This window comes from Anabrus simplex, chromosome 5 (genome assembly GCF_040414725.1).
Source record: "Anabrus simplex isolate iqAnaSimp1 chromosome 5, ASM4041472v1, whole genome shotgun sequence".
Taxonomy (NCBI): domain Eukaryota; kingdom Metazoa; phylum Arthropoda; class Insecta; order Orthoptera; family Tettigoniidae; genus Anabrus; species Anabrus simplex.
Window position 1 is genome coordinate 326,322,210 of NC_090269.1, and position 23,842 is coordinate 326,346,051.

The 23,842-nt window shown below is 40.6% G+C and overlaps 1 protein-coding gene across 1 annotated transcript in view; it reads left to right on the top strand.

Annotated features, from left to right (window-relative positions):
* Nucleotides 1-20,346: 20,346 nt before the first annotated feature.
* The window catches only part of Stlk (Ste20-like kinase), a 208,043-nt gene continuing 204,547 nt past the window's right edge, over nucleotides 20,347-23,842 (top strand). The window contains exons 1-2 of the mRNA XM_067147566.1: nucleotides 20,347-20,539; nucleotides 20,803-20,976. Coding sequence (XP_067003667.1) covers nucleotides 20,806-20,976 — 171 coding nt within the window. The 5' untranslated portion in view covers nucleotides 20,347-20,539; nucleotides 20,803-20,805. The remainder of the gene's footprint in view (nucleotides 20,540-20,802; nucleotides 20,977-23,842) is intronic.

The following is a 23,842-nucleotide window of genomic DNA, read 5'->3' on the forward strand; positions in this document are numbered from 1 at the left end:
CTATTCTTAACCGCAAGTGCCAAAGGTATGGCAATAGAGACAAGAATTGTAGGGCAAATACTACCAGATGTAGTCGCTGTTCCCTTTCCCATTCTAATGAAGACTGTCTAGAAACGTTCTTTAAATGTGTCACTGCCAAGGACCCCATTTGACTGGTTCTGCCTCCTGTCCCGAACAACAACACCAACTCCAAATTAATAAAATCATGAGCACTGAATAATCTCCTTTAATGACGCCTTGTCTAAGCTTTATCCCCCAGGTTATTCTCCTGATCGGCACAGGCAACACTTTCCACCTCTACCTCAGGCTATATCTCCTATGCCTACCGAAGACCAAGAAGACGCAAATTCACCCAAATTATTACTCATCAACCTCGGCCTGTACATGTACCAGGATATGACCGAGATGGTTATCTAAATATCATCCGTGCTTCTCCGGCACCAGCTTCTCAATCCCTTTCATTGCCATCCACTTCCCATTCAACCGCCCCATCTGTACCCCCCCCCCCCCCGCTTTCGGAGCTCGTCTTTTGTCCGGAAGTGTGTCACAACCACCGTTGGTAGACAAAAAATCAAAATTTCTTTATTTGCAAATGAGGTGTCTACCTCGGTGGCAAATGACTAAAATACATTAATGTCAAGCACTAAATTTTAAATGAACAAGATAAGAAGAAAATTTTCCTAGAATACAATATTATACAATTTACCCTTACAATTTTTTCCATTAAACACACAGCTCATCCTTAACTCTTTTACGATCTATCGGCTCGGGTGGTATTGCTTAAAACACTCAGCGTGCCGATCTATCGGATTTGTGTTCGAATGGCTGTATAAGTACCATAATGGACTCCCAGATGTCAGGAAAAGACATCAAGAGTAGCTTTTGGATTTAGTTTACACTTTTCTCGAGAGATAGAGATACTAAGCTCACCTGTTTGGAACAAATGAAGTTATCAAACCGCGTATGTTCACCGCATGGCGAGTTGAAGTGTGCTGCTTGCGAGTACAATCTCATTTAAGCTTCAAAATACGTGTTTTCCTTCGTTTCATTGTTTCCGTTTTATTAATAGATTATTGTTAATTATATTTTGTTTATATTCTACATTTATCGGTGTTCTCAAGTGAATTTTAATTTAACATTTCGTGTTATTAGATTTTCGTGCCACGAGTAGGCCTAATTTTTTTACATGTCTGGGCCAAGTTCTAGGCTAAATAATTCCGATGTTTTGGATTATTTAGATGCTTTAGACGATGACGGTGACGTTATAGCCGATATTGATTCGAATTTCAGTCCGACTCCTTGGCTGAATGATCAGCGTTGAGGTCTTCGGTTCAGAGGGCCCGGGTTTGATTCGCGGGCAGGTCGGGAATTTTAATCGCCATTGATTAATTCTTCTGACCCGGAGCCTGTGTATTTGTGTTTGTCCCAACACGTTCTCTTCATATTCAGACAACACACTACACTACAAACTACCACGGTAACACGCGATAGTGATTACCTCCCCCATATAGGGTTGGCGTCAGCAAGGGCATCCGGCCATAAAACACGAGCCAAATCCACATGTGCGACACAGTTCGCACCCGCGACCCCACAGGTCGATAAAGAAGAAGTGATTCGGATTTTACAGGTACTGATGATAGGAGAATGTTTTCCAAAACACAAATGCTGACTCCGGAACGTAAGTGTACAGTTCTTTACGCCAGGTGCTATAACTCATGACTAAATAAGAATACAAAAAAATTATATCATGTTATACAGAATTAAATGCTCTTATTTTCAAAATGACTGAACAACAATATCACTAAACATGCATAATCATGGAACATGGCCTGAGTGTTTCTGGCTTGACTGGTGAAAATAGCCTGAGAGCAAAATAGTTATTTATATTGTTTACAAAATTCTACTTATAGTATCTCCTGTACTTACAAACATAATCGACTCATATTCAGTATGTGTAATTACTGCAAATAATACTATACAACTGCTATAAGATTAAAATTTACATTGCATTTATTTACTTATTTATTTTCTACCCATTTTGGAACCTAAGTAGCATAACGACCTGCTGCGCCTTAACCAGACCCCCGTTTCCTAACACTTTTCAAAGTTCATGAAGGGCCTTCACAGCTACCATAGCGGTCCCAGGGCCCTCGAAGTCACTACTGTACTTCATCCCTACAGGCAGTCCCCTACTTTGGCTGTCCAAACTCCTTAGACCAGGGGATGGAATAATTTTTTTTGCACAAACTTTTTATTTACAATATCCTGCACTGGTCGAATGCCCTCTAACATTTCATTTATTTTCTCTGTTGCTGTTTATTCTCTTCTTGAATATCTGTACAGATTTTGGAAAAGGATCAAACACTACCCCTGGTAAACTGTTCCACTCCTTCACACCCTCCCCAATGAATTAAAATTTATCCCAATCGCTTCTGCTGAAATTCCTTCTACTTTTATACTTGTTGTCAGTCCTGCCGATGTAATTATTTTCCAACTGAAGTCTCTCACAGATATCTCCCCATGCTTCTTCTCCTGTATAGGCTCTATATAATCCTATAAGTCTAGTTTTCTCCCTTCTCTTACTTAAAGTTTCCCACCCAACTTCCTTTAACATTTCTGATACACTACTCTTTCTCCTGAAATCCCCTGTTACAAATCTTGCTTCTTTCCTCTGCACACTTATTTCTTTTATTACGCATTCTTGGTTAGGATCCCAAACACTGTTTGCATATTCCAATAATGGACGAACCATACTTAAGTAACTTTTCTCTTTTAATTATTTGTTGCATCCTTTAAGTAGCCTCATTATGACACGTAACGATCTATATGCTTTGCCAACAATGTCATCCGCATGACCCTTCCAGTGCAAATTATTTTCAAATCTCACACCTAAGTATTTGCACTTGCCATCTTTTGGGATAACTAACTCATCCAAAGTATATTCAAATTCAGTTTTAAAGCTCCTGTTTGTAAATGTTGTAACAGTTGATTTGCCTCCATCAATCTTCATATTATTTTCTTTAACCCATTGTTGAATACTCTCAAGGTCCCTTTGTAATTCTGAACAATCCTCAATGTTATTTATTTCCCTATAAACAATTATATCATATGCATACAATTTTATTTTTGATGTTATATTGTTCCCTAAATCATTTGTGTATATTAAGAAAAGTAACGGACCGATTATACTACCCTGTGCAATTCCCTTCCAAACTTTCTCTTCCCGTGGTACATTATTTCCTATTTTGACTTTCTGAACCCTTGAATTTAGAAATGTTTTTATCCAACGTGTAACCCTTACGTCCAATCCTATTCCCTCCAATTTCTTTAATAATATTCCATGTTCCACTCTATCAAAGGCTTTGGAAAGATCTATGACTATGCAATCTTACTGGCCTCCTGAATTCAACTGATCTGATATGTCCTGCTGAAATCCCACCAGTTGTGCCTCACAAGAAAATTTCTTTCTAAATCCATACTGGCTCCTCGTGAACCAATTTTTATCATTACACATCCCTCTGATGTACTTTGCTATTCAACTCTCCAGTATTTTACAAACTATATTGGTCAGGCTGATTGGTCTGTAGTTCTCCGGTTTCCTTTTATCACCCTTTCCTTTATAAATTGGTATTATTATAGATTCCTTCCATTCCTTTGGTATTACACTATTATTTATGACATAGTCAAAGAGAAATTTTAAATAAGGCACTATGTACCACCCCATCGTCTTTAATACCTCCCTAGTAATTTGATCACTTCCTGCTGCTTTTCCTTGCTGAAGCAGTTGAATTTCTCTGAAAATATCTTCATTTGTGAATGAGAAGCTTCTTGTTTCCCTATGTCTCTCTCTCTCTCTCTCTCTTCTGTTTCGGTTTCCAACTCCTGATAATATTCTACTGAATCTCTGAATTCCCTATTAAATAGGGTTGTTTTCTCAGTATCTGTTAAATAGTATTCACTCCCTTCTCCCACCATTGTAGGAATTTGGATTCCTTTTCCTTTTCGATTCCTGATATATGAATACAGCGTTTTCCATTTCCCTTTGTGGTCATTGCCCTCTTGAAGTATGCCATTCATATAATTCTCTTTTACTTCTTTTTCACTCTATTCAGTTCCCTCATTAACTGTTTTCTAGTTTCTCTACACTCCTTACCCTCTTTGATTTTCCTGTTTACTATTCTACATTTTCTTTTTAATTTTCTTATTTCCCTTGTAATGAACAGGGTCCGAACTCATTTTACCCTTCTTAACAGGTACAAATCTCTTCTCTCCTTCCGTATTGATTCCTTTAAATTAAGCCCAATATGTATCCACATTACTCCCTTCACTTATCCAACAACTGAACTGTGATTTAAGCTAAGTCCCAAATTCATCAACTTTACTTTTTCTGTAGAATTTCTTGCCTTGTGTGACCCTCTTATTAAGCCTTTTTGGTACCAGTCCTACATCCATTATTACAGACTTATGGCCACATATTCCTTCAATTAACGCCGTTTTATCAACAATTTCCCCTGGTTTAACCAAGAATACATCTAGTAAGTTATTGAGACCAGTCGGTCTTGTACTACTTCCGTCTTAATAATAAACGGTGTATAACTTTTATAGGTACTTTATACACCGTTTACGCGAAATTCGTTACTAATAAACCGTATATAAGCCTCCTGTGTATACCTCTGTTATAGTTATTCACGGAATTGCTTATACAGTCCAGGACCCTTGTATAAGCGTTGTATAGCAGCGTGTAGCGGAAAAAAGAAACGAGTGAGCAGTTTATTTTCGTGGTATTTATTGTCGCCAGTAATATAATCGTTGTGAAATATTCGACTTATCCATTTAACATTGAACACACGTTGAAAGAATGGACGATGACGTTGATGATCTTCACGATATTTTAAACATAGAAGACATACGGTACACCATTCAGAGGTTATGGAAGCTAGACATCTTCGTAAAGTAAAACACTTTAAAGAGACGGAATGACAATGAATAACTATAAAAGAAATGATGGTTGGGCCTATTTTTGTGTAATAATGTGTTACAGCTTAATAGACCTCTGATATTGCGAGTTTATTATACACTATCTGCCCCTACAAAGATCTTTCTCAATTGAGTACCTACCGGTACCGTATAAAAGGGGACATATTCCTCGAGATAAAAAGTGGCATAACTTGAAAACCATACGTAATATGATTTCCATACTTTGTAGTTGAATATGCAGAAATATGATGTACAAATGCCTAATATAAACTTTTTTGATCAAACCTTTCTTTTAAGCTACAAAACAGTTTTTCCTTTCTCCTGAAAAGTAAGAATTTTGGAACGTGTACACTTTTCAACTCGCCGATTCAATTACAATTGCTTGCGTTTTCCGTACTACCCCAGTTAGGAGCTTTTGATATTTTCTTAAGCCTTTCCATTTCATTTTAGCGTCCATTACACATGCAAGCTGAAGAAATATTGATATCAATACAAGTCAATTTCCAGCTGTCTCACGGAATGACAATGAATAACTATAAAATAAATGATGGTTGGGCGTATGTTTGTGTAATAATGTGTTACTGCTTAATAGACTTAAAATTGCGAGTTTATTATACATTATCTGTCTCTACAAAGATCTTAGATCTTTCTCAAATTTGAGTATAAAAAGGGACATATTCCTTGACATAAAAAATGATATAACTTGAAAACCGTACGTAATATGATTTCCATAGTTTGTAGTTGAATACGTAGAAATATGATGTATAAATGCCTAATAGAAACTTTTTTGATCTAACCTTTCGTTTAGCTACAAAACAGGTTTTCCTTTCTCCTGAAAAGTAAGGATTTTGGAATGTGTACCCTTTTCAACTCGCCGATTCAATTACAATTGATTACGTTTTCCATACTATCCCAGTTAGGAGCTATTGATCTTTTCTTAAGCCATTCCATTTATTTTTTTGGCGTTCATTACACAAGCAAGCTGAAGAAATGTTGATATCAGTATAAGCGAATTTCCAGCTGTCTCACTTAGTGTTGCCACTGCCTTTTCGATATGCCGTGCTACTGTGCGACTTTCCGGAAAGTTTTGCTCGTAGATAACCAGCAGAAGCGATCATAAAGGCGGTGAACGTGCGAAATACGTCAGTGAACTGCAGGAAGAGATTCCTACTCCTTGGAACGAGTGTATACGTGTTGTTTAGTAATACAATGCGTATACCCCGTTTATTAGTAAGAAAAATGTAAAACGCTTATACAGGGTTTATTCACTGTATAACTAAACAAGAGTTAAACAACGGTATAAGGACTTTTTATTAGTAAGACCCCTTGTGTATATCCTCCCTCCAATATTAACTTATTTGCCAGTTTCTGTTCATGGGCTTCATTTGCAGCTCCATTCCATTCAACTTCAGGCAAGTTTAGATCTCCTCCAATTATTACCATATCATTATTATTGTTTTTATGAGTATAATGTATTATTTTTTCAAATATTTCCATGACTTTCCTCTCTTCCAGGCCTATATGTTCCTATAATTCCCACCTCCTCCATATTATCACAAACCAATGTTATCTCTAATATTTCATCTAACGCCAAAGTCTACATCTACGACATGATATTACAAATATACTTTCACAATTAATCCAACTTCTGGGTGATACCGTAAACATCAAGTATCTAATGTCTTCACATGTTAAAAGACAGTGTATACTCTATGTTTTCCTTTTATTGTCAGCCTCACGCAATGGGACGATAGGAGCATCCTAACTAAACAACATGAACTAAAATTACTTATCCAACAAACACACCCTCAGATTGTAGCTTTACAAAAAACACGGTTTTTACCGAATCATTTTTTCTGTTCCAGGTTATAATATTGAACGATATGATGGGCGAGGGTTTGGTAGCGTGGCACTCTTCGTTCAAAAATATCAATCATTACACATTACTACTCAACTCTTTTCCACCTTTAGTATCCTCATCCTCGGAGATATGAATTGTCACCATACAGTATGGGGTAGTGACTCTGACTCGTCAAAAGGTACGGTACCCATCTCTTAGATGCGTTATATCAACTTAACCTCATAATACTTAATGATGGCTCTCCTACAAGATTGACTCCCCCAGGCTCCCCACCCAGCGCGGTAGATCTTACTCTACGTCGTAGTCCTATGGCACCACTCACAACCTGGCATACTTTGGTGGATACCTTTACACGCGATCACTTTCCCATCATTATTACGTACGGCCTCAGTAGACCGAACACGTCTCTGTTTGGCAACAGACATATTCCTACCATACGATCACTTAAGAACTTTGACGCGAACACCTTCCGACACTTTATTGCGACTCAACTTTCTCTTATTCCTTCTCATATGCTAACACATGACTCATTCCTGCAAATCGTCTTACGCTACATCAATATCTATCACCCTTTTAAAGTCGTTCAAACTCCTCAATCACGGCAACCTTGTCGTTTGCGTTGGTGGGATGATGAGTGCCACATTGTTATACAAAAACGTATAAACGATTATTTCGCCTTTATCGAAAAAACTTATCGCCTCACAACTATTTCGCTTTAAAAATCATATAGCTTATTCCCGCCGAGTTTTTAATGCCAAGCGCCGGAAAGCGTGGAGGAGCTTTATTTCATCAATTACAACATCCACACCGGTTACGCAACTCTGGAATGCTGTTCGAACTCTAATTCTTGTTTCTCAATCTGCCGCAAGTGCGATAATCCCAACTGATGTGCTTGAGCAGTTTCTTCAATCCCTCACTCCGGACTATGTCGTCCCTGCCAGTACCTGTTCACAAGCCGTTTCCAGTCGTTATTCTTTCGTTTTAATACAACCTACTACACTACATGAATTCAAAACGGTACTCTCTACATCATCTCAGTCAACACCTGGCCCTGATTACATTACCTGCAGTATACTGCACTTGTTGACACCCACAGCTGAGCAAGTCATTCTCAAATACTATAATAGCATGTTATCTACACTTAAAGTGCCCTGTCAGTGGAATGACTTCTTTCTTGCGCCAATCCTTACACCGAATAAGATAGCCTCAGATTTTCACAGTTACCGGGGGATTGTTCTCGGTTCGTGTATGCGGAAAACATTTCTTAAAATATTACTCCAGGTATTTCTTTGGGTGCTCGAATATTATAACCTGATCCCAAAAATCGATACGCGTTTCTTAAGGGCCGTAGCACACAAGATGCTATAAAAGCATTTGTACTCGACCTAATATTGGACAAGGCACGTCGCAACAGTACCATAGCTACGTTTGTTGATAATCAAGGCGCATATTTTTTTTATTATTCAAATAGTTATTTCATTATCCCCGTAGGGGAACGGGCCACCAGTCCAACAAAGGGACTCTTTGGCCGATTACATGAACAGATATTTGTTTTGAAATGTGTTATATGAGTATGTGCTGATAGCACACGTTTTACGAAAGTTAAAAAGAAATCATCTTGTTTAGAACACGTCATAAGAAAAGAAAGTCTTTTTCTTTAAGTACAAAGCACTACAGTCTTAATAAAAGGGCAATGAACGTTGTTTTTCTTGAAGTTAAAGAATGTGGAATGAAATGTTAAACAATATCGAAATTTAAATACACTATCAATGACAACATTATTATTATCCATTTATTGTGCAAGTGAAAAAGCTAAGTCGTCATAAGTTCTGAGAAAAGGTCACTCATACACTGAACACAAATGTAGTCAGAGATGGCGGTGGTATCGGCATTAATTCCACTAAATGTGTAAGGTGGCAGTGGAAAAATAACCGAAATAAGAACCTCAGTCAAAATTTTGCGATCTGAAGTGGTCCGTGATTTTATGTGCGTTTAGCTTTGTCTGTGGGCTGAGGTCGAGGGGTGGAAGAGGTGTTTGATGAACGGTGTTGGTTGGTTTTAAAGAATGGCGGTGGTGAGTGAGGAAAGGCTAATTGCTTCTAAAGGTTCTGATGAGCTGCGGGAGACAGCATTCTGTAAATAGCGAAGACGAATAGAATGTAGATGGGAGAGGATTGTTGGGAATGTATAAATGTTATTTATTACTTCGAGTCGAGTGTCTGGTCTGAGGCGAAAAGCGAGTCGAATGGCGTGGCGGTCAAGTTTTAATATGTCTAGGTATTGGAGAAGGGAGGCGGAGATCCAATATAAGGAGGCATACGTGATAACAGGTCGAACAAAAGCTTTGTACGTTTGAATGATTTGTGTTGCTTTTAATTCCCAGGTTTGACCTAATGACCAGCGGAGGAGGTGAAACCTGCGGGATGGCTTTTTGTAAATGTGGTCTAAACGTATATTCCATTTTAAATTATTTTGGAAAGTGATGCCTAGGTAGGTAAGGGTGGTGGTTTCTGTAAGGGGTTGATCATGTAGGGTTAGGTAAATTTGGTAAGTAGGACGGCATCTACGTTTACGATTACGAAAATTATAAATTGTGTTTTGCTTACATTGATTTTGATGTGCCAGAGATTCAGCCATTGTGCGAGCTCATTTAAGTAGGTTTGTAATCGGGATTGCAGGGATTGGTTATTAGTTCCTAGAGCCAGTATTGCTATATCATCAGCAAATTTATATCATCTGAGTGGGGGAAGGGTTGGGGAATATCGATACAAAACAAGATATACTGAAGCGGTGACAAGGGGATACCTTGTAATACTCCTGCTTTAATCGGAATAGGATAATCTATTATGGATACTGATTTGGGCTGTGTGGGATTCAGGGAAGTTGGCGAGGAAGCGGATGATCGTCAGAGGTAGCGGGAGGTAACGAATTTTAAATATCAGTCCGTCGATCCATACCTTATCATAGGCTTTCTCAGCGTCAAGACTGATAAGGGCTGCGCGGAATTTTGCAGGTAAATATTTGGTGAGGGATGCAGAGATATGGAAGAGGTGGTCATGTGTGGAGTGCTGAGGACGGAAACCGGCTTGTGATTGAGGTATGAGATGGAGGGAGTTGAGATAGGAATATATATGGTGTGCGAGGATGGTTTCTAAGATTTTAGAATACACTGTTAGAAGGCTGATAGGACGATATGAATTTTGAAGGGATGGTAGTTTTTTGGGTTTTAAAAATAACCAAATAGTAGCATGTTCCCAATGGGCAGGAAAGAATCCAGTATGGAGAATGATAATTTATACTGCACTTAGGAGTTGCAGGAAGAGATGTCGAGCTTCTTTGATGTGTCGGTAAGTAATCTGATCTAGACCAGGGGCAGTGTTCTTTTTGGTCCTGAGTACGTCTTTTATGTCTTGTATTGTAATAGATGCATTTAGGGGATGTTGGAAATCAGGGGCGAAAGGGGGTTCAAAGCTAGGTCGAAGAGGAGGTTGAGGGATATTCGCATATTCAGATATTACAGCGTGGTCAGGATGGTAGAAATGGGGATTGGAAGACGGTGAGAAAATTACTCTATAATGATCTGCAAAAATGTCGGCCTTTAATTTAGGATCACTGGGTGCGGATTTGTTATGTATTATTGGATAATGGGGGTAGCATTTCTTTATATTTGTCAGTTGTTTTAATTTGGTCCAATATTTGCGAGTATCAGTCGTGTTGGATAATTCAGTACAAGTTTCCAGGCTTTTCTTTTCATAGCCTTGTTGATTGAACGAGCATGTCTAAGGGTAGTTCTATGTTCGCGGAGGGTATTTGGGTCACGGGTTCGGAGGTATGTCTTGTAAAGCTCATGGGAATATGTCAATAGTTGGAGTGCTTTGGGTGGGAGGGGAGGTTTGGAGGGATGGGAGGTGTGGCGAGGAATATGGAGTCGGTCGGCAGTAATTAGTGCGGATTCTAATGTCTTAATTACGTCATGTAATTCGTGGGGTGATGTAGGTGGGTCAGTATCGCGTATTATGTCTGTTATTGTTTGCCTGTATGCTATCCAATCGGTTCGACAGGTCTGACAGGTGGAGGGCGTGGGGTATGTTGGTATGGGTTGATTAGGACATTTGCTACGGTTAATAGGGCAGGGATATGGTCACTGCTGATTGAAGGTAGCATGGTGATGTCACAGTTCGTTGCTAGGTTAGTGGAGAGGATCAGAATGTCAGGAGTCGTATTTGATATAGGGCGAGTGGGGGAGGGAAAGGATAAGTCAACACCCAGGATATCATGTAATAGTTGGTCGTAAATTGTTTGTTGTTGTTGCGTATATGACGTAATGTTAAAATCTGCTATAATGATGTAAGTACTGTATTTACGATCGATGTATTCCACAAATTTGGTTAGTGGGGAAGAACCTGGAGGTGTATAAATTGTTGCTAGAGCTATTATTTGATTTCCAATCGTGATTTCTGAAATTAAGTTTTCAGATGGATATTCATTAGATAATGAAAATGTTATTGTGAGGGAATGGATTGATGAATACTAATAGCTACCCCTCCGCGGCCTCTAGTGGGGCGATCGGAGCGGTAGAAAGTATGACTTTTATATTTTGGACTTTGTTTTCTTGTTAAAAATGTTTCATTAAAATTATGATATCCGGTTTGTGTTGATCTATTTACAGATCCAGCAGCGGTCGCTTGGCCCTCAAAGAAAATACATTATCGTAATATATTTTCATTTACTACAATAGTGGACTAGGATCCAGGGGAAAGAATGCACAGTGCATTCTTGTCCCAGATAACGTTGCGTCCAAGCGAGTCTTGGAAGATCAATCGCGCCGCTAACTGGATCTGATAAAGAATATTCGGGCGTAGGAACGGGAGAACATTCTGGAGCACTATAGTGATGAATCGCAGAATGTTCTCAGTGGAGGGAGGGGGAAGAGTATAAGAGGAAGGCGGGGTAGGAAGGTCAATGGGAGTGATAGGTAGCACGGTTTCTGGTTGAGTGGGAGAAGGTTGAGGTTTACCCTTGCATTTAACTGAAAATGTCGGATGAGCTTCGCCGCAAGTACTGCATTTGGGTGATCCCTTATTCGTGGATGCATGTGAGGCGTGTTGACCACTACAAATCGCAAATACCTGATCGAGAAAGCACGGTGCATTAGTAGAATGATCGTAGGATTGACAGCGATCGCAGCGCCTGCGCTGTGGTGGAGATGAACGGAAGGCCTCCACACGATGTCGCTTCACGTAGATCAGCACACCATCCCTCAGTAGCTGGTCCAATGTTGCAGTATCCCGAGGGAGGATACGCATCAGCGAGGTTGGTCCGTTGGCATTCCGGATCCGAATGGCCCAGAATATTTGATGTCCCTGCTGCTGCAGTTGGGCAGCGACCTCGTCCTCAGTATATAACCTCGACCGACCCCACATGCCACCACTGACAAGGTGGGTGCTGGACGCGAAGGTGGTTGGTTTCGCCTGGGTTGATGAGCCAGGTTCTATGCTGCAGCGTGCGTTCCAAAGTGCGCCAGTCCTATGGAGTTGACTAGGACTGTGTAGAATGGTCTAGAAGTTTTGATACTGTAGCCGTCTTTGCTCCACTGAATTTCTAGATTATAATCGTGTATGGCGTTGGGCAGAAACTTGATAATAATATGGTAGATTGCTTTCGGAGGTTGATGTCCGGGTTCAGATGCCTCAACTTCACCATGCAGTAGGAGGAAATTAGACCGGTGTTTGTTGCTCTGCCACTGCGCTGTCCTACTTAGTAGGGCCGTGCAGGGTTTTTTGCTGCCTCTGCTAGCTTCTAACATTTGATGGCATAATTCCCGGAGACTGGTTCCCAGGTGGTAAATGGAACGGTGCTACAATATCACTCTCCTTGACGTTTAGAAGGGATATGCCGCTTGGGGATGCTTCGATATTGAATGACAGTGGTGTATAGGTACTGCCAGTCGATGCACGGGAACTGCCATCCTCAGGAGCAATGGCGAGCTTCTTGCAATAAATGGGACTCGGAGAATCGTTGTCTTCAAGACTTCTTGCTTGTTTTGCTGTTTCCTCGTCCATTGCGTTTGGTTGTCCTCGTGGTGGTGGTGGTGGTGGTGGTGGTGATCTTCCGGAAGCCATGAGTGTTGCTTTACCCGCAGTTGGAAAATTTTCGACGGTTGGTGCCCTCTGTTGATCTGCTGGTTATATACAGGTGTCGCCGTTCGTAGCTGTTGCCATACAGTACACAAATAGCTGGAACTGTGAAGGCGCATATGACTCTATTCCGTTACATATGCTATGGGATTGTCTTTCTGCTAAGAATATCCCACCTGGTTTTATGTCCCTTTTACAGCAATTATTTACATACCATTATCTTAAAATAAAATCGTCTCAACATCCTATTTCTAGTCGGCACATGTCAAATGGCTTACCGCAGGGAGATATTTTCAGCGGAATACTTTTTGCTCTTTATATGAGCGATTTTGACAGGTTAACGCGCTCCCCCCGCATAACAGTGTACGCTGACCATATCGTTCTTTACCTGCCTCACATCAACATAGATACATGCCAAGAGCGAATGTCGCAACTTATGAGTGAGGCTACCTCATGGTTGGATTCCCATGGCCTTCAGCTTGCAATATCAAAATGCTCAATGATGATCTTCACCCATCGCCGTACATATGACCGGAACCCTCTTCTATTCGATACGTATTCTATCCCTATTTGTACCCATTACAAATACCTTGGACTACATTTAGACTATACACTAACTTGGACTCACCATATTAAACATTTACGTAATAAAGCTACTTCTTATTTAAATGTCCTCCGAACTGTTACACTCAGAAATTGGGGAGCAGACTCGGCCACCGCTCTTTCTTTATATAAGGCCACCCTCCGTTCCTATATGGACTATGCTGCCCATATCCTAGATATGGATTCTAACACTACTTTTGCACATCTAAATACGATACAATTCAGCGCTCTCCGCATTTGTCTCGGTGTTCTTCACACAACGCCTACTTGTGGAAGCTGGCGATCCCCCTCTCAAAATACGACGACTTTTGTTAACAAGAAAATACCTCCTCAAGAAATTTGCCATCATCGCTGCTCCCCTCATACCAAAATTAAATCTACTGTTCGAACTTCTCGCTCCTCCCCGTCACCGTCCTCAAAAACTGCCGGCACTATATCACGCATATAGTTATTTACGTGAATGCCGCGATGCTCTTTTGCGCATGCCTACACTGCCGTATTACTCTTTTTCTTATGAATGTTTCATTCATCGCCCTTATATTATTCCCCCTATTGCTTCTATCTATTGCCGCGATGCCAATCAGCACTGTACACATGCACAGCTTCATAAAAAATTACGTGTCTCCCCATTACACGTACTGTCGATATATACACAGACGGTTCGAAGTCATCGACTGGCGTTGAAGGGGCCTTTTATGCTGTTCAACCTCAGTTTGCCCAACAATTTAGATTACCTAATCACTTCTCCATTTATTCTGCTGAACTTTTTGCCGTACGCCAAGCTCTCCTTTATGTTACACAACATAGATATGCAAAAGCAATCATCTACAATGATTCTATGAGCGTATTACAATCACTCTCCTCCACCTCCTTCTCATACAACTGGTACCTATATAACGTAAAACATCTTATTTACACTCGTGCTCATAAATTAAGGATAATTGCATATTGTGGTGCCATACAACGTGGCACTACACAAAACTGGCGCTAATAGGATAGGCACATAGTGGACACAAACGAAACATATCTGTAAGTCCACAGTATTGGTGATAAGCTGAGAAAGCCGTCCCAAAACACATGTGCTACAAACTGCCACTGTTTCCTGCGCATGTACCCCGACATCAATATGGGATATGATCACCATGCACACGTACACAGGCCGCACAACGGGTTGGCATACGCTGGATCAGGTGGTCGAGCAGCTGCTGGGGTATAGCCTCCCATTCTTGCACCAGTGCCTGTCGGAGCTTCTGAAGTGTCCTAGGGGTTTGAAGACGGGCAGCGATACGGCAATCGAGAGCATCCCAGACGTGCTCGATGGGGTTTAGGTCTGGAGAACAGACAGGCCACTCCATTCGCCGGTCTGTTTCACGGTACTCCTCCAAGATGGCAGCTCGGTGGGGCCGTGCGTTATCATCCATCAGGAGGAAGGTGGGGCCCACTGCACCCCTGAAAAGGCGGACATACTGGTGCAAAATGACGTCCCGATACACCTGACATGTTACAGTTCCTCTGTCAAAGACATGCAGGGATGTACATGCACCAATAATAATCCCACCCCACACCATCATACCACTACCTCCATACATGTCCCTTTCAAGGACATTACGGGGTTGGTATCTGGTTCCTGGTTCACGCCATATGAGAACCCGGCGAGAATCACTGTTCAGAGTACACCTGACTTGTCCGTGAACATATCCTGGGACCACTGTTCCAATGACCATGTACTGTGTTCTTGACACCAGGCTTTACGGGCTCTCCTGTGAACAGTGGTCAGTGGAATGCACCTTGCAGGTCTCCGGGCGAATAAACCATGTCTGTTCAGTCGGCTGTAGACTGTGTGTCTGGAGACAAGTGTTCCAGTGGCTGTCGCAAGGTCCCGAGCAAGACTACCTGCAGTACTCCGTGGCTGTCTGCGGCCACTGATGGTGATATATCGGTCTTGTTGTGTTGTACACTGCGGACATCCCGTACTGTAGCGCCTGGACACGTTTCCTGTCTGCTGGAATCATTGCAATAATCTTGAGATCACACTTTGTGGACCTCGGAGGGCCCGTGCTACGACCTGCTGTGTTTGACCAGCCTCCAGTCGCCCTATTATTCTACCCCTCATAACGTCATCAATATTTGTTCGTTGAGCCATTTTCACCACACAATCACCATTAGCACGTCTGAAAACATCTGCACACTTACTCGCTGCACCGTACTCTGACATGCACCAACACACCTCTGCGTATTTGGACTGCTGCCAGCGCTACCGTGTGACGACCGCAGGTCAAATACACCACATGGTCATACCCTGAGGTGATTTAAAACCGTAAACCGCCCACCATAGCGTTGATTCACCATGTATCAGCATTATCCTTAATTTCTGAGCATGAGTGTATACCCTCGAACACTCAAACGTCTACCTGTCTTTCGTCTGGGTGCCAGCGCAGATTGCAATTTATGGAAATGAACGAGCCGGTTCTTATGCAAAGCAAGCAGTACGTCTTTCGCTTCCAGCCTCTACTATATACATTTCCCCACTGATTATTTTATGCATGTCAAAAAAAGGCTCACTCTGAATGGGAATCAGAATGGCATGATACTGCCAAGTACAAAGGCAGAGCGTACTACCAACTGCAACCTCTTATTCCCCTACAACCGTGATTCATAACAGGACAGTACTCTAGACGACATATTAATACAATTATCCGTCTAAGATTTAATCATCTCCTACTCTGCTCAATAAATATCGATTTCATCTGACAACTCACCCCTTTTGAAACTGTGGTTACCCCGACGGAGATGCTAATCATATCTTTTTCCAATGTCCTTTATATCGTTCAGCCCGCTGACGTTTTTTACACCGCCTTGCCCAGCACAAATTTTCATTGCCTACCAGTATTTCTTGTTTACTCTATAATCTTACACCGACTGCAATTTCACTAATTACCACTTTTATTGATGACTCTAACCTCACTTTCTAACTTGATATCATATTACTCTTTCATTTGTATTTTGTTGGTATGCTCCTGGCTTCCTTTGTGTATATAACCTGATCGTTTGTTTTTGTGGTGACTATTTCTTCATTCTCAGTTTTTCCCTTTGTTTTGTTACTGAAGTTGCTTACTACGGTTGGGCCCACGAGAGTTGAAGTCTGACATTTGAGCGGCGAAAGCAGTAACTACGAAGTACGCTGCGTTGTCATAGTTACCTCCTACTGCGGCATATCACCCTTTCATACAGGCTGAATATTGTATCAACTGTGTTGGCCTAATGCAATGCAATAACCGTTGATCCGTTCTTAAGCTCGAGCTAATTCCGGCATTTAAGATAGAACACGTCATTGCCGATAAGTATGAGATTTCATATTCACTAAACTGACAATAACCTCAAAAAATACACATACTAAATAGAGGATAAAACTATACAACTAGCCACTGATTTACTTACAAAAAAAATAAACTAACAACGAAAATAATATTCAGGAAACAAACACTTAAATTATTACATAAACCAGCAACAATTAACACAGTATTACTCCGAATAATATCACAAAAGCGGCTGAGAGCAAGCCAACCCACGTGGCGATAACATCTTTAAATGTGACATCCCTGTTATCGTTGCCATAGCAACAAATCATTTTCGCGCAGAGTTAGTCAACTGTTTCTCACCGGTGGCGCTAAACGTCAGACTTCAACTTTCGTGTGCCCAACTTTACCTTCTCTATGAAGCTTACCCTTTGCATACGATACCGTTACCGCTCTCTGAGTTAATCAAGTCTATAATGCGCACCTCTTTTTCCAAACCCCAGTGTTTTCTGTCGTGTGTATAATGCAGTGCTCCCATTTGTTGATTTATATATATACACATATCTATACGGTGTTTCATAACTCTCATAAGAATATTGACTGGGCGAAACTTACAAGGAGCCCAATACAACCTTTCAAGTAATAGAAGGAGAAGTATCTGTTCCCTATAATATTTTCTCCAAAGCAGTTCAGAACCGAATTGAAGCTCACCTTGACCAACAGATTGGGGAATATCAGGCTGGCTTCAGAAAAAGCCGTTCGTGCCCAGAACAGATATTTAACCTGAAGAGCATCATAAGGTACAAGAGGACAGGAGGACACAGTTACGTAGTTGTGTTTGTTGACTTTCAGAAAGCATATGACTCCATTGACCGCGAGTCATTAATGAATATTTTGGAAGAGTTTGGAGTGGACGATACGTCAAGAAATTTGAGCAAACAAACTCTAACCAACACAGTGTCGAAAGTAAAATTTATGGGTGAGATCTCAGAACCGTTTACAATCAGAACGGGTGTCAGACAGGGAGATGGACTATCCCCACTCCTCTTCAACTGTGTTTTGGAAAAAGTCATTCGAGAGTGGAGGAAGTTGTTAGACCAAGAAGAAACAAAGGAAGATCAGTTCAGACTTGGTCCTAAGCACAAAGGGGTGTACGTTGACTGCCTGGCCTTTGCGGATGATCTGGCCATTTTTGCTAACAACATAGATTCAGCAGTCAACAAGATCAATAGGCTGTCAGAAGTTGCTGAAAAGGTAGGACTCCAGATTTCTATTCCAAAGACAAAATATATGACAAACATCTGTGATGGACCAGAATGGATGATCACTAATCTTGGAAAAATCGGTCGAGTCAAGAATTTCAGATATCTTGGTGAAGTCATCCAGCAGAATGGATTAGAAGAGGAAGCAATCAATGTCAGGATGAGGGAGTTAGACCAGGCATACCAAATGACAAAGAATATCTATAATAAAAAGTCTTAGGGCCCAAGTTCCGACACTATAACACAGTTGTAAAACCTGAGGGATTATATGCATCTGAAACTTTGACCTTAAGTTGTAAAGGTCAAGCTGATCGTCTGGAAAAAAGAGAGCGCAGGATACTAAGAAAAATCCTAGGTAATGGGTGGGTTGATGGACAGTGGCGAATGAGACCAAATGAGGATTTGTACAGCAAGACAGAACCTCTCATAGCGTCAATTAAGAAGAGACGGCTATTATTTTACGGTCATCTCTTGAGGATGACTGATGGTCGGCTAACAAAAAGAATATGGAATTTTATTCAATCTAAGGCAACAAGGCCGAGATGGTTCCAGGAATGCGAAAAAGATCTGATGCAGATTGGTATTTCAGACCAAGAAATTCATGACAGGAGCACATTCAGAAGATTGGTGAACAACTATCAAGGTTTCCAAATGGCATCAACTTCCAGAAGACGGAAAGGACCTTTGTCTGATGAGCATAAACAGGCACTCGTCGCTGGACTCAGAAGATACTGACAGGAAGTCAAAGCCGGAACAAGAACAAGACCTAGACACTGAAATGAAGTTGGTTGTTACCACCAAATACAGTAGAGACAATACACGACACTTACGGATTTCGCCTTGCTAAAATGGGAGACAATTCGACGGTGGCGCTCCTAGTGACTTGACCTGAACAAATCGCGCTAAATTCAAATATCAATGGAAATGTATATACGGAAATGGATAAATAAATTACGTCTAGAAAGAAAGTGGTATTGAGATATTAACTTCGAAGTTGCTAAAGCAATTCTGGATAAATGAATGAAGAATTATTTAAAAGGTTATTATTCAAAGACTGAAATTAGACATATAAACAAGGTGTGAAATGGACTGCTGTGAAATGGCTTGATCTTCCATTTATGCATTACTTTTTTAGCTTTAGCATACCTGCCTGAAATCTTACGGTTGGATTTGTCTTTTTTTCCTCATTTGAAAACATTGTATTATCACATTAAGACATTTGTCAATAAAAATATCGGCACATTCCTTACACATATGATGCAATGAATTAACATTTAATAGCTGGACAATTTTCCTCTTAACATGAAACCTACTAACAGAAAGAAAATCTATAAAATCTCGGCTTTAATCTGAGAAGAGGGATAAAAGAAAGAAAAGTTTGAAAATGTTGTCGATAGTGATGCTTTGAGGAATATTTACGTACAATTAGAGTAAAAATGTAACATACCCTTGGCTGTATAGTCGAGGAGTTTTAAAGTCGCTGGCCTGGAAATGATCTGAACAGATCTTATAATTCTTATAAAAGCGTAACGTCCCTTCTTTCTTGTACACTTTATCCAAATCGCTTCTGTGACATTTCAAAACCCACAGTTCACACCTACAACAACACATCGGTATTGAAGGTTAACTGCTGCACTACACAATAAAATATGCGTATTATATTTTAAGCCCGTTAAAATATGGGTCGAGCAGGTCAGAAGATTATGAAGTACTATAAAAATCACTGTCACTGGAAGAATATATATGCAGACACAACATTACTTACATGTTCTTGTCACGAGGGAACCTGAAGAACGACCGCGCATTTTTCTCTACTTCGTAATTACTGCAGCCAAACACAGCACATACCTTTCCCCTCATGTTGAGAGGAGATATCAAGGAATGACACACGCTACTATTTAATTATGCCAACTCACTGAAAACGCATAAATAACACCAAAAACTTCACACAAAAATACACGTGCTCTTATAACAGAATCAGTACCGTTCAGGTCTATCCGCTAGAGTGAGCTCCAATAGCTGTCCCTCGATATCTCGCTCAGTGTCGTGTATTGTCTCTACTGTATTTGTTACCACGCAGTCCATAGAGGCTCAACTCGATGTATTAAAAAGAGAAGAAGAAGAAGATGACGGTGGAGCAGAAGAAGAAGAGGAAGAAGAAGACGGTCAATGTGAAGTCGTCTGTTTTTGGTGTGTGCTGCCATCTGACGATAAGATGGTTGTTTTGAAATGCACCTGAGGTGTGAGATTGGAAGTTTTGTAACTCTATTTGGCGACTGGGATATTTTTTCAGTGTTTGATCTGCTTCAGTCGGCGAACTTATGATCACGACAGAGTCAGAATTATTGCGTATTCCATTCATGATGATATTGAGACTATCTTGGTAGCAGACGTGTTTAGAAAGTTAGTGCATTTTAAAGAAATCATTAACCTTAGTAAGAATTATATTTCAGTTAGGCTATTTGTAGATCATTGCTGTATATCTACTTACAAGATTGATACTTATTAATAGTTAGATTACCATTCAGTATTGGCAATTGTATGAGTGTAGTGTGTACATTTTTCATAATTTTTTAGAACAAAGGTTGAAGTGTTTTTGGGACATGCGGTCCTTTAAAGAGATAGAAGAAAATAATATTAGAGCTAAGTTTTGATTATTTTTGCAGGTAATGCTCATGTTTGAGGCTGACCCCTCCCACTATCAGACATGCTCCATCCTGGCCCACTGCTGCGAGGGGATTGCGACGGTGCACCTCGCACGACATCTCCCGTCCGGTGTTTTGGTTGCTGTCAAAAAGTTTAACATGGATAAATCGAGGGAGGAAGCTAGTCTGATACAGGTGTGCATTGCGGATATGTGTATGGATTTTTCCAAAGAACTTAAATATTATTTACCCACGGCTGATTATTTCGAATATTATTATTTAATTGAATTTCGCACAATGTGCATAAGTAGAAGACATACTCTTAAGCACTTTCACAGAATTTTGTCGGAGATGTTTCTCTAAGCTTACATGTCATTATGTGATATCTGTCACATGGGTTATCACAAAGTTTGCATATGCATAGTTCATCTGGTTGGTGGTAGATAGATGCCTCTTGTGCAGATACGGTGGTGAAAACTATGAACAGCAAAACGCGTCATGAAGTGTCTCAATGCATAATTGGCTTTTATCCATTCTCTGTTGACCATAGCATCTGTAGCATAAAATTCAGGAAATATTTCTTTTCTTTTCCTGGCAGTTCTGGGAGTAGTGGCAAATGGTTGAATGAAGGATGGGCAGAAGTGTGGTGAAATTAAAAACGTGGTCGTCCAGTATTGCGGTAATTCTTTACTATCTGGTTCACTAAAGAGAGGTTAATGCAACATGGCATGGCTCACACGATATCACAGTGCATTACGCCCTAGATTAGAGCCGCAAGGTGGCCCACAGGCCTTTAGTATCCCCGGTGACAGCAGCACCCGATTAGTGACAAGATCATTGGTCTGGATTAATTATGTCTGTTAATGACAAGGATTGTGCTGGATCTGGATTGGTTGGGTCTGGGTATTGAAACAACCGGTAAAACTTGTTATAACCCTCGCCAGTATAAGTAACAATAATCATGGCTGACAGCAGCGGAAATGGTCTCTGCCATTGGTTGAAGAAAATAGCAATGAAACGTCGCTCCCATAATTCCAAGATAGCGAGAAGTTATGACCAACTTAGGCAGTATAAAAAGACCTAAAATGATGAGGCACTGTTACCGACAAAGTAATCATCGTTGTAGCCTGGAAGAAGAATGGAAAGAATAAATAAACATATAAAATTAATAATAATAACATCTCTCTGTCTTGAATTATAGAGTGACGTTTCAGAGGGCAAATCTTCAGCCAGTGGCAGAGTCCGTTTGTGCTGCCACCAGCCATGATGAAATATGAATACCAAAGACAAATAACAACATGTTTAAATAGTTGAGAGGTAGCGATGCAATAATTACGGATCTCAACACTGCAAAGCATAAATTGCACCACTTACGATTTAATGTGAATAAGATAGAGAGGCTTAACACGCGAGAGGTCGCACCCACCCGTTTTAGAACGCGAGAGGTCACGTGAAGGCAAATTGATCACGCTTCATATTTTAATGAGCTGCTATTTTCCTTTGGCGGTGAATGCTCTGATAAAAATATTAATATGTACGCTGTGTAACTGCCTTTTGACTAGTACTAACATAATTACCCAGTGACAATATTTTCTCAATGTAAAAAAATTGATGAATTTTGTCACAAAATCTGGTAAAGTTAAGAGAGTTTTTAAAGAGCGCATGAGCAAATTGCTGCAACGTTTCCATTTGTACATTTGAATGAATGATTCGGTCACAATTCAAGATAAAACTACAGCACCACACTTTTCTGAAAGCCACCATAAACATCATGAACTTTACTTAAGAAACTTTCTTGGAAATGCAGTCATATAAGAATGCACTACGCGAGGGGTCGCATGAAGGCAATATGCCGCGGCAGATGCGAGAGTGAAAGAAAACTTAAACTACTCCGGAATGCAGCAGGCAGTTCACTGACGATAATCAACATCAGGCGAGAGAGAGGGAGGGGAGGGATGAAAAGACAGCCCTAAGCCCTACAGTGGCTAGCTATGCCCCCAGACCCCCCTTCAGCACAGACCAATGATTTTGTCACTAGCTAGACTTAACGAATCGAGACCAATAATTTTGTCACTAACCGGATGTAACGTATCCAGACCAATTGCTTGGTCACTAGCCGGACCTAACCTATCCAGACCAATGGTTTTGTCACTAGCCGAACCTAACATATCCAGACCAATGGTTTTGTCACTAGCCGGACCAAACCTATCCAGACTAATGGTTTTGCCACTAGCCGGACCTAACATATCCACTCAAATGATTTTCTGACCAGCTGGGCCTCTGAAAAGTAACACTAATGGTCCAGGGTAGACGAATGCTGAAAAATTATTGCATACACTCACATAAACAAAGTTTAACATACATAGGAGGAGGGAAGGAAGGAAGGAAGATTTATATCAAAATTTAGCATACCTTATTGGAGAGCATCTAAAGAATAATTCGTTCCCCTGACATAGCAACCTCTGTACGGAACAACATCCATGTTTAACAATACCTTGTTGTTTTTCATAGCAACGAAGAATTTATTTATGACTGTAGCAACTAACCACAAATAAATTAAACAGCCTGACCAAAGTTGGTACTAGGAACTAAGTGAAGTTTGTACTGGGAACTAATTACGTCACAGCAGTTGGTACCAGTCACCAAGAACTGACTTACATCCCCAGTGACAAATGAACATTGAACAGGGCAAGCAAAGTGAAAAAATGTGAGTTCCGTTGACTTTCATTTGCAGGCATTTCTTACACACTACACAATGACTTATGCCTTACCTCGCGCAAAGTGTAATTGCAACTGTTACGTTCCTCTTTGTGGGAGAGCAGTTTGCTATTGCCTCCAATAGATGTTGCATCATGTGTGGCCCACAACTCGCACATTCCATGAAAATAATGAAACTGTGAAGCTTGAAAGTGACGTGTCATGGCGTGCCTCATATGGTATGTTCAAAACTGAAGTTTCGTCCACTGTTGAGCATATTGAATGAAAATATTTTCTAATAAGGGTTTAGTTGTAGCTACATTTCTCTTATTTAAATTAAACAATTGTAATTAGGATACGTCTA